This window comes from Callithrix jacchus, chromosome 15 (genome assembly GCF_049354715.1).
Source record: "Callithrix jacchus isolate 240 chromosome 15, calJac240_pri, whole genome shotgun sequence".
Classification (NCBI taxonomy): Eukaryota; Metazoa; Chordata; class Mammalia; order Primates; family Cebidae; genus Callithrix; species Callithrix jacchus.
In genome coordinates, this window is record NC_133516.1 from 13,358,088 (window position 1) to 13,368,673 (window position 10,586).

Sequence of the window (10,586 nt, forward strand, 5' to 3'; positions counted from 1 at the left end):
CCGGCCCCGGCCCCGGCCCCGGCCCCGGCCCCCTCCCGCCGCACCGCCCCCGGCCCGGCCCTCCGCCCTCCGCCCTCCGCCCCCCTCCCTCCGCCCGCTCGGCGCCCTCCTCCCTCCCGCCTCCCCAGCTGTCCCGTTCGCGTCATGCCGAGCCTCCCGGCCCCGCCGGCCCCGCTGCTGCTCCTCGGGCTGCTGCTGCTCGGCTCCCGGCCCGCCCGCGGCGCCGGCCCTGATCCCCCCGCGCTGCCCATCCGTTCCGAGAAGGAACCGCTGCCCGTTCGGGGAGCGGCAGGTAGGTGGGCGCCCGGGGGAGGCGCGGGCGGGAAGTCGGGCTCGGGCGCAGGTGGCTCGGCGCGGCTGGCGGCCGGAGGGTGGGCGGGGGCCGAGGGGCGCGGCGCCCGGGACCTGGGACCCGTGGGCAGCCCCAGGGGCGGCACACGGCGCGAGCAGGGCAGCGGCCGCCAGCCAAGCCCGTCCCCGCAGGCTGCTCCTTCGGCGGGAAGGTCTATGCCTTGGACGAGACGTGGCACCCGGACCTGGGGGAACCCTTCGGGGTGATGCGCTGCGTGCTGTGCGCCTGCGAGGCGGTGAGTACACCCCGCAGCCGGTCCGGGCCCTGGCGGGCGGGTGGGGAGCCCCGGGGTGCGCGGGCGTCGGAGTGAACTCGGAGCTGCCGAGGAGGAGGCCAGTCGGCAGAGGTTGGGGGGCGGTTTCTGGTGGAGGAAGAGGAACCGGCCCCTTCAAGTCTTAGGTGCTGACTGTGACTGATCGCCCACCCTGCGCGAGGCTCTGTGCCAACTGCGTTTCGTTCCCTGCTCACCTAACTCCCCTGGCAGCCTTCCTAGATAGACAGTATTATTATTCCCATTTTCCAGACGGGGACCGTGAGGCCCAGAGAGGTGAAGCAGCTTGTGTAGGGTCACGAAGCTTGCAAGTGGCAGAGCTGGCAGACTCTGCGGGACATCCTTGCCCGGGGGTCTCACCAGCTGGCATCTTGCACTCACTTGGTTTTCCCGCCTTTTCCGGGAGCAGCCTCAGTGGGGTCGCCGTACCAGGGGCCCTGGCAGGGTCAGCTGCAAGAACATCAAACCAGAATGCCCGACTCTGGCCTGTGGGCAGCCGCGCCAGCTGCCGGGACACTGCTGCCAGACCTGCCCCCAGGGTAAAGCTTGCTCCGCCCTGCGGGGAGGGCTGCGGGCCTTGATGCTAGGTCCCGAACCACTTGGATGGGGCGGCAGACTGGCCTTTACCACGGGCCCGCTGAAGCCCGTGCTCCCCTCCCGCTCCACCCCCGAACCACCCCCCCACCTCTTCGCAGAGCGCAGCAGTTCGGAGCCGCAGCCCAGCGGCCTGTCCTTCGAGTATCCGAGGGACCCGGAGCATCGCAGTTACAGCGACCACGGAGAGCCAGGCACTGAGGAGCGGGCCCGTGGTGACGGCCACACGGGTAGGGGGCTGGTGGACATTGGGGTTGTGGTTGAGGCTGGGCCACCAAAGCAGCGTTTGACAGTGCTCAGGCCATCTTCCTCCTGTCCCAGACTTCGTGGCGCTGCTGACAGGGCCAAGGTCGCAGGCGGTAGCACGAGCCCGAGTCTCGCTGCTGCGCTCTAGCCTCCGCTTCTCCATCTCCTACAGGCGGTGAGAAAGGGGAAGGAGCAAGGAGGGGTCAGCTGCCGGCCGGCCGGCCGGGAGGGAAACTGGGAGAGCCGGGAGGAGGAGCTGCTTTTGGCTCTGACCGGCCTCACCCGACCTCTCATTCCCAGGCTGGACCGCCCCACCAGGGTCCGCTTCTCAGATTCCAATGGCAGTGTCCTGTTTGAGCACCCTGCAGCCCCCACCCAAGATGGCCTGGTGAGATGATGCCATTTGTGAGCACTGGTCCAGTCTGGGCACTGTGCTGAGAGCATTCTCTGCATTGCCTTCTGTGGTCCTCACCACAGCCCAGTGGGAAGAAGGCACTGACAGGATGATGTCCATTTTACAGACAGGGGTACTGAGGCTCAGTAGGAGGGTGGGATTCTTGGAAGTACACAGCTAGCAAGTGGTGCAGCCAGGGCTGGAACCCAAGCATCTGGCTCCGGGGTTCTTTCTTAAGCTTCCTAGGGCACCCTGGAGGCTCCTTCCCATGTTCCTTTTTCACCAGGCCTTGGCCTGCTAACTGGCCTAGCCAGCGCAATATCTGAGCGTAGGGCCCTCTTGTCTATGCTCCAGGTCTGTGGAGTGTGGCGGGCAGTGCCTCGCTTGTCTCTGCGGCTCCTTAGGGCGGAACAGCTACATGTGGCACTTGTGACACTCACTCACCCTTCGGGGGAGGTCTGGGGGCCTCTCCTCCGGCACCGAGCTCTGGCTGCAGGTAGGGAGCACAGAGCCCCGGGTGTGGAGCTCCAAGTCTTCTCTGTCCCCAGGAAAGGGGAGGGAGGTTTCTGACGGGCTCTTGTCATCATCCCTTCCCCAGAGACCTTCAGTGCCATCCTCACACTAGAAGGCCCCCCACAGCAGGACGTAGGGGGCATCGCTCTGCTCACTCTCAGTGATACAGAGGACTCCTTGCATTTTTTGCTGCTTTTCCGAGGGCTGCTGGAACCCAGGAGTGGGGGTAAGTGGGATGGGGGCAAAACATGTGAGAAGGTTAGGGAGAGCACCTGTCTCAGAAAGGCCCACATGTGCGGCCTTGCAGGACGAACCCAGGTTCCCTTGAGGCTCCAGATTCTACACCAGGGGCAACTACTGCGAGAGCTTCAGGCCAATGTCTCAGCCCAGGTGAGTGGGGACCTGGCTCTGGCCACCACTTGCTTTGGCCTCTTGCTATTGCCCATCACACCCTGCTCTGTCCCCAGGAACCAGGCTTTGCTGAGGTACTGCCCACCCTGACAGTCCAGGAAATGGACTGGCTGGTGCTGGGGGAGCTGCAGATGGCCCTGGAGAGGGCAGGCAGGTCAGGGCTGCGCATCAGCGGACACATTGCTGCCAGGAAGAGCTGTGACGGTGAGGCAGGGTGGGGCCTGGTGCCCTGGGCGTGTACAACTGAGAGGCACAGACACGTGCCAGGGAGGGGCCAAAGTGGGCATGGGAGTGATCCTGAGGCCTGGGGGTGTAAGCAGCCATGGGGTAAGCCTAGTCTCAACTGTCTCATGCCCCTCTGTAGCCCTGCAAAGTGTCCTTTGTGGGGCTGATGCCCTGATCCCAGTCCAGACGGGTGCTGCCGGCTCAGCCAGCCTCGCGCTGCTAGGAAATGGCTCCCTGATCTACCAGGTAAGTGTCAGGGGCTGCAGAAGATGGGGGGAGGAGCAGCAGGACAGGCCCCAGGCCTTTACTACCTCTCCACTTTGCCCTCCTCCACCTTGCCTATCAGGTGCAAGTGGTAGGGACAAGCAGTGAGGTGGTGGCCATCACACTGGAGACCAAGCCGCAGCGGAGGAATCAGCGCACTGTGCTGTGCCACATGGCTGCACTCCAGGCAGGAGGACACACGGTGAGGGCTCCAGGCGGAACTGGACCCGGGGCCCAGTGCATGTGCTCTGGGAAGCCAGGTGGGATGATCAGGGGTTCTCAGTATCATCCACTCATTCACGGTTCTCCCACTCACTCATTCATTCATTTCACATTTTTAGTGAGCCCTAAACTAGGGACTAAAGTACAAAGAAATCAGACATGGCCCCTGTGCCCAGCAAGCTCACAGCCAAGCAGGAGGTGTCAGACCTGGAGAGCCGTGCCGTAGACCACACAGTAGTGAATGCAGCAGCAGTGCTTGCTCACAGGGCCTTTCCACACGCTGGGTGCCGCACTGCTGGCCTTACGTATTTTGGCTTTCACAGTACCCATTTTGTAGATGAGGAGGTGAAGGCTTGGAGAAGTTAAGTAACTCTCCAAGGCTGTCACATAGCTAGGAAGTGGCAGGAAAAGGCCTTGAAACTGGACCTGCCAGGTGCTTCTCCTGTGTTTCTGGTGTGCGGAAGTGTGTATGGGTGGAGCGAGGGCGCAAAATGGGCCAAGGCTTGAGAACCTTGTGCTTGTGTGAGACTGAGGGAGGCCTATCCTTCCCTGCCCCCCAGGCTGTGGGTATCTGCCCTGGACTGGGTGCCCGAGGGGCTCATATGCTGCTGCAAAACGAGCTCTTCCTGAACGTGGGCACCAAGGACTTCCCGGACGGAGAGCTTCGGGGGCATGTGGCTGCCCTGCCCTACAGTGGGCATACCGCCCGCCAGGATAGTGAGTGCCCTTAGAGGTCTGTCTGCCCTTTGGTTTCCTAGGATATTCAAGGGATGGTGGCAGACAGCCAGAGCCTGGTGTGTCTTTCTTTGTGCCTAAGCTCTGGTTGCCAGCTGAAGGTGGGGACGTATAGGGTGGCACTGCTGGCAGACTCTTCCTGTTGCCGAGGTGCAAGGGTCTAAAACTTGCTGCACCCCAGGCCCTGGACCTATGCACAGTATCTTCCAGCTTGTGGAATCTGTGCTGGGGAGCTGGGGAATGCTGGGTTTGAGGCCTTTCCCTAGGCCACTTTCTTACCTCTCATCTCTTCTCTGTCTGGACCCAGTGGTGCCTGTGCCCCTAGCAGGAGCCCTGGTGCTACCTCCTGTGAAGAGCCAGGCAGCAGGGCACGCCTGGCTCTCCCTGGATACCCACTGTCACCTGCACTATGCAGTGCTGCTGGCTGGACTTGGTGGCTCAGAACAGGGCACTGTCACTGCCCACCTCCTTGGGCCTCCTGGAACACCAGGGCCCCGGCGGCTGCTGAAGGGATTCTACGGCCCAGAGGTAAGGATACGATGGTAGGCAGCAGCTTGGAACATTTCTGCATTTTAGCTTGAAGGGCTCTGTGGGCCTGTGATGGGGGGAAGCAGAGAGCAGGCAGCCTGGTATAGAAGAGCTGGCATGAGCCAGGCACGGTGGCTCATGGCTGTAATCCCAGCACTTTGGGAGGCCAAGGCCGGCAGATCACCTGAGGTCGGGAGTTCGAGACCAGCCTGACCAACATGGAGAAACCCCATCTCTACTAAAAATACAAAATGAGCTGGGTGTGGTGGCATGCGCCTATAATCCCAGCTACTTGGGAGGCTAAGGCAAGAGAATCACTTGAACCTGGGAGGTGGAGGTTGCAGTGAGCTGTGATTGCACCACTGCACTCCAGCCTGGGTGACAAGAGCACAACTCCATCAAAAAAAAGAGCTGACATGGGCTGAGGAGTCACACAGACCTGGGCATGACTCTGACTCAGCTTTTCATTATTCATTCTCCTTTCTATGTCTCTCTCTGGTGGGATGTCTTGGATAGTATGTAATATCCTTGACCTCAGAGGGGTAGGTGGGATGGACTAAGCCCCTTCAAGTGGGTGAGTTCTCATGGACTTGGAGTCAGAGAGACCTGGCTTCTGACTCCACTCTATTGCCAATGGGCTTTTCTACCCTGCAGACTTTATTTACCCTCTCTGGATCTCAGTTTCTTCATCTGTGAATTGATGAAGGCACTCAGCCCTAAAGTGCCCTATTCCCATCCATTATCCTGTCTGTGTTCAGGCCCAGGGTGTGGTGAAGGACCTGGAGCCAGAGCTGCTGCGGCACTTGGCACAAGGCACGGCCTCCCTACTGATCACCACCAAGGGCAGCCCCAGAGGGGAGCTCCAAGGGCAGGTAGGAGGGCAGCGTGGGCAGTGGGGAGGGTGCAGAGTTGGGGGGCATTGTGTGCCCTTGCACTAGTCACTTGCTGTCTCTGAGTCCTGGGGGTGGTCGTATCACACCTGCTGGCTGGTGGGGAAGATGAAGACAGACAAGCAACTCGAGGAGGCTGGCAGTCCAGCGCCCTATCCCTGGCAGCTGAGGTGGCTGTGGAGCTAAGGGCATCCTCCTGGGCCACCGCAGTCCTCAGGGGTCAGAGGTGTCTCCTGCTGGCCGGCTCCTGCTGGCGCAGTGAAGACACGAGGGGAGCCCCGGCGCTGCCTCAATTGGCCTCTCCTCCAGGTGCACATTGCCAACCAATGTGAGGTGGGCGGCCTGCGCTTGGAGGCAGCTGTGGAGGCGACCAGGGCTGACGGGGTGTGGGCACTGGGGGCTCCAGATACAGCTGCTGCTGCACTGCCCGGGGTGCCTGGTCCCCCAGCCCTAGCGCCTGCCAAATCTGGTGGTCCTGGGCGTCCCCGAGACCCCAACACATGCTTCTTCGAGGGGCAGCAGCGCCCCCACGGGGCTCACTGGGCACCCAACTATGACCCGCTCTGCTCACTCTGCACCTGCCAGGTAAGAGGTCCCGGAAGGCACACTGGGTCCTGGCATCTGGGGCAAGGGTCCTGGGCACCCCCATCAATGCCTCCGCCCCTCTCTGCAGAGACGAACAGTGATCTGTGACCCGGTGGTGTGTCCTCCGCCCAGCTGCCCGTACCCGGTGCAGGCTCCCGACCGCTGCTGCCCTGTGTGCCCTGGTGAGTTTCCTGCAGGGGAGTGGAGGGAGTAGTCTGCCTAGCGCCGACCAGTCCTCTGGGCAGGTAAGGAGGGTGGTCACCTTCTGCTTTCACCATTCTTTGGCTCCACAGAGAAACAAGATGTTGGAGACCTGCCAGGGCTGCCGAGGAGCCGGGACCCAGGAGAGGGTAAGCTGGAAGGGTGTGTGCAGGGGTGGGGGCCTCAGAGGAACCATTAGGTTGAACCAGGAAGGGGTTAAGAAGCGGAGAGTATGTAGGGGGTGGCCTGAGGAGCACAGGTTCCAAGCGATGCCCGGCAGGACTCATTACTGTGATTGGCCCCCAAGTGGGCCCTTGGCTTAGGCTCATGTGGGGGTGGCCTGAGGGGCACAGGTTCCAAGGGATGCCTGGCAGGACTCATTACTGTGGCCCCCAAGTGGGCCCTTGGCTTAGGCTCATGTGGGGGTGGCCTTAGGCCCAAGCCTTGGTTTTGGGCCCAGCTGATGAGCTCATACTAATGGCTGCTGGGCCCTCTTCCCCACCAGGCTGCTATTTTGATGGTGACCGGAGCTGGCGGGCAGCGGGTACGCGGTGGCACCCCGTTGTGCCCCCCTTTGGCTTAATTAAGTGTGCTGTCTGCACCTGCAAGGTATGGCCACCCAATCTTCTCTGGTGCCATAACCCAGCGGGGTCTGCAGAGATGGGGAGGGGCTGCCAGGTGAGGAAGGCCCATCCTTGATGAGGAGAGCTCAAGGATCAAAACAACATGAGAAAAGGCCCTGGCGCTTTGAGAGTTGGCTTCCAGTGGGAAAAGGGATGGGGCTGATCTGGGTGTGGATTCTGGCTCTGCCAGCTAACTAGCTCCAATGACCCTAGGCACCCTCTGTCCCTGAGCCTCACTGTCCTCTCCTGTAAGCAGATATGATGGCAGCTACCTTGCAGGGTTCCGATGAGGAGCAGAGTTTAGGTCTATAAAGCAAGCCCAGGCCTCTGAGTAAAAGGCCGCAGAGAGACTACATTGAGGTGTGGAACAGGAGAGGGAGCAGGCAGGAGGCTTATGTGCCCCGCTTCCTGACACTCCTTGCTCAATGGATCCCTACAGGGGGACACTGGAGAGGTGCACTGTGAGAAGGTGCAGTGTCCCCGGCTGGCCTGTGCCCAGCCTGTCCGTGTCAACCCCACCGACTGCTGCAAACAGTGTCCAGGTAAGAGAGGTGGCTGGGCACTGAGCCTCACCTTTGGGTTGAGGCAGGCCTTGTTCTGGGTGAGGGGAGGGTGCTCACTAATTGAGCACTTACTGAGCACTGCTCTAGGCCTAGCCTGGAGCCAGCACTATGAATGCAGTGGAAAGAATGTCATATACTAGTGGGAATGATGGGTTCTGGTTCCTGCTCCATTCATCCATCCATCCATCCATCCATCCATCCATCCATCCATCCATTTATCCATCCATCCATCCATTCACCCAACCACCCACCCATTGATGCATCCATCCATCCATTCATTCATCTATCCATCTACCCATCGATACATCCATCCATTCATCTATCCATCCACCCATCCATCTATCCACCCGTCAATGCATCCATCCATCCACCCATTGATGCATCCATCCATCCATTCATTCATCTATCAATCCACCCATCCATCCACCCATCAATGCATCTATCCATCCATTCATTCATCTATCCATCCACCCATCCATCCATCCATCTACCCACTGATGCATGCATCCATCCACCCACCCATCTACCCATCAATCGATCCATCCATCCATCCATCTACCCATTGATGCATCCATCCATTCATTCATCTTTCCATCCACCCATCCATCCATCCATCCATCCACCCATTGATGCATCCATCCATTCATCTATCTCTCCACCCATCCATCTATCCACCCATCAATGCATCCATCCTTCTACCCATTGATGCATCCATCCATCCATCCATCCCCCTATTGATGTATCTATCCATCCATTCATCTATCTGTCTATCCATCCATGCATTCATCTATCCATCCATCTACCCATAATGCATCCATCCATCCACCCACCCACCCACAGATGCATCCATCTATCCACCCATCCATCCATCCATCCTTCCATTCATCCATCCATCGATGTATCCATATATCCATCCATCCATCCAACCATTTGTCTATCCACTCACGGATGTATCCATTCATCCATCCATCCATCCATCCATCCATCCATCCATCCATCCATCTATGCTTCCACTCATCTGTCCATCCATTGATGCATCCATCTATCCTTCCATCCCTCTGTCCATCCATCCATCTATTCATCTATCCATCCACCCCTCCATCCATCCACCCATCAATGCATCCACCCATCAATGCATCCATCCCTCCATCCATCCATCCATCTGTCCACCCGCCCATCCAAATTTATCACCTACTAAGTGTCAGAAACTGCTAGGTGCTGGGGATTCCAAGAGAATACTCATAAAATCTGGTTGGCCTGCCTGGACTGACCCTTTCTCTTTTCCTCTCAACAGTGGGGTCAGGGGCCCACCTTCAGCTGGGGGACCCCATGCAGGCTGATGGGCCCCGGGGCTGCCGTTTTGCTGGGCAGTGGTTCCCAGAGAGCCAGAGCTGGCACCCCTCAGTGCCCCCTTTTGGAGAGATGAGCTGTATCACCTGCAGATGTGGGGTAAGTGGGGAGCAGAGGCTTGTGTGAGGTGGGTACTGGAGGCCTGGTCTGGAGTAGGGAGACCTTCCCAGGGAGGTCCCTGAAGAGGCTGAAGGCCACTGTGTCCCAGTGCCTCTGGGGGACCCTCAGTGTCTGCTCTGTCCTGTACCAGGCAGGGGTGCCTCACTGTGAGCGGGATGACTGTTCACTGCCAGTGTCCTGCGGCTCGGGGAAGGAGAGTCGATGCTGTTCCCACTGCACGGCCCTCCAGCAGCGTAAGTGAGGGAGTCCAGGGTCAGCAGCTATGAGCCAAGGGCTGACTGCCCATGGGACTCCTGGTCAGGGAAGGGAGTACTCCCTGTGTTCAGGAACAGTGCAGCCTGCCTCACAAGTGCCATTCCAATCCACCCTCACAGCTACCTGGTAGAATTGTTATTTCTTACCTTTTCTTTACAAATGAGATTTCTGAAGCTCAGCAGAATTAAACAATGAGATGAAGGTACCCCAGCTGTGTGCACTGACTGACTTAGAAAATGCTAGCCTTTCTGGGACCAGGGCAGGGAGGCTTTGCTCTGCCCTCCATGCCTCTCTGTGCCTTTCCACTCCCTCTCCCCTCCTCCAACGTTCCCTCCCTTCTGTCTCCAGCAGCCCCAGAGACCAGGACTGTTCCAGAGCTGGAGAAAGAAGATGAAGGCTCTTAGGGAGCAGCCGGAAGGCCACATGACCAAGAGGATGGGGCCTGAGCTGGGGAAGGGGTGGCGTTGAGGACCTTCTTGCATTCTCCCGTGGGAAGCCCAGTGCCTTTGCTCCTCTGTGCTGCCTCTTCTCCTACACCCACTACCTCTGGGAACCACAGCTCCACAAGGGGGAGAGGCAGCTGGGCCAGACGGAGGCCCCGGCCACTCCAGCTCCTGCCCTGCCACCCTCGGCCTCTGTCCTGGAAGCCCCACCCCTTTCCTTCTGTACATAATAATGTCACTGGCTTGTTGGGATTTTTAATTTATCCTCACTCAGCACCAAGGGCCCCTGACACTCCACTCCTGCTGCCCCTGAGCTGAGCAGAGTCATTATTGGAGAGTTTTGTATTTATTAAAATGTTTCTTTTTTCAGTCTTTGGGCATGAGGTTGGCTCTTTGCGTCCAGGAATCTGAGTGGGGCTCGGTGGAGAAGGGGCAGAGAGTAGGAACTGAGAGAGAGGAACTCTGAGCCTTGGTGAGCTGAAAGAGACCTGGAGAGGCGGAGGATAGCGCTGCAGTTGGCTGGCATGCCTGGGTTCCATAGCAGGCTGGGGATGGTCCTGGAGATGGTCTAGAGCCTCAAGAATTTGGGGAAGTAGAAGCAGGATTTTGACTAGAGTTTAGTTTCCCACATGGCTGGCATGTTTGCAGACTTCATGTTTGAAGTTGCTTCAAAGAGAGAAACAAAAGCGTCACCAGCCTTTCCCTCCCTCTCTCCCTCCCTACCTCCCCTCCCTCATGACCAAGAGAATGGGGCCTGAGCTGGGGAAGGGGTGGCATGGAGGACCTTCTTGCATTCTCCCA

The 10,586-nt window shown here is 59.1% G+C and overlaps 1 protein-coding gene across 5 annotated transcripts; it reads left to right on the plus strand.

Moving 5' to 3' along the window:
* The first annotated feature begins 135 nt into the window (after nucleotides 1-135).
* CHRD (chordin) lies at nucleotides 136-10,157 on the plus strand. Of its 5 annotated transcripts, none has more exons than XR_004734518.3 (23): nucleotides 136-292; nucleotides 484-587; nucleotides 1,033-1,162; nucleotides 1,319-1,447; nucleotides 1,539-1,638; nucleotides 1,764-1,851; nucleotides 2,212-2,353; nucleotides 2,456-2,596; nucleotides 2,678-2,760; nucleotides 2,838-2,985; nucleotides 3,146-3,252; nucleotides 3,353-3,472; nucleotides 4,053-4,209; nucleotides 4,535-4,755; nucleotides 5,514-5,627; nucleotides 5,955-6,230; nucleotides 6,319-6,412; nucleotides 6,524-6,580; nucleotides 6,937-6,975; nucleotides 7,494-7,596; nucleotides 8,912-9,066; nucleotides 9,218-9,320; nucleotides 9,691-10,157. XR_004734518.3 is itself a non-coding variant. In XM_035275276.3 (23 exons), the coding sequence occupies exons 1-23, from the start codon at nucleotides 145-147 to the stop codon at nucleotides 9,744-9,746; spliced, it is 2,880 nt and encodes a 959-aa protein (XP_035131167.1). In that variant the 5' UTR covers nucleotides 136-144; the 3' UTR covers nucleotides 9,747-10,157. The 5 variants fall into 5 exon arrangements, 3 of the variants coding, with proteins under 3 accessions (XP_035131167.1, XP_035131168.1, XP_078206507.1); XR_013527168.1 differs by having other exon boundaries at nucleotides 9,694-10,157; XM_035275276.3 differs by having other exon boundaries at nucleotides 6,937-7,040.
* Nucleotides 10,158-10,586: the final 429 nt, after the last annotated feature.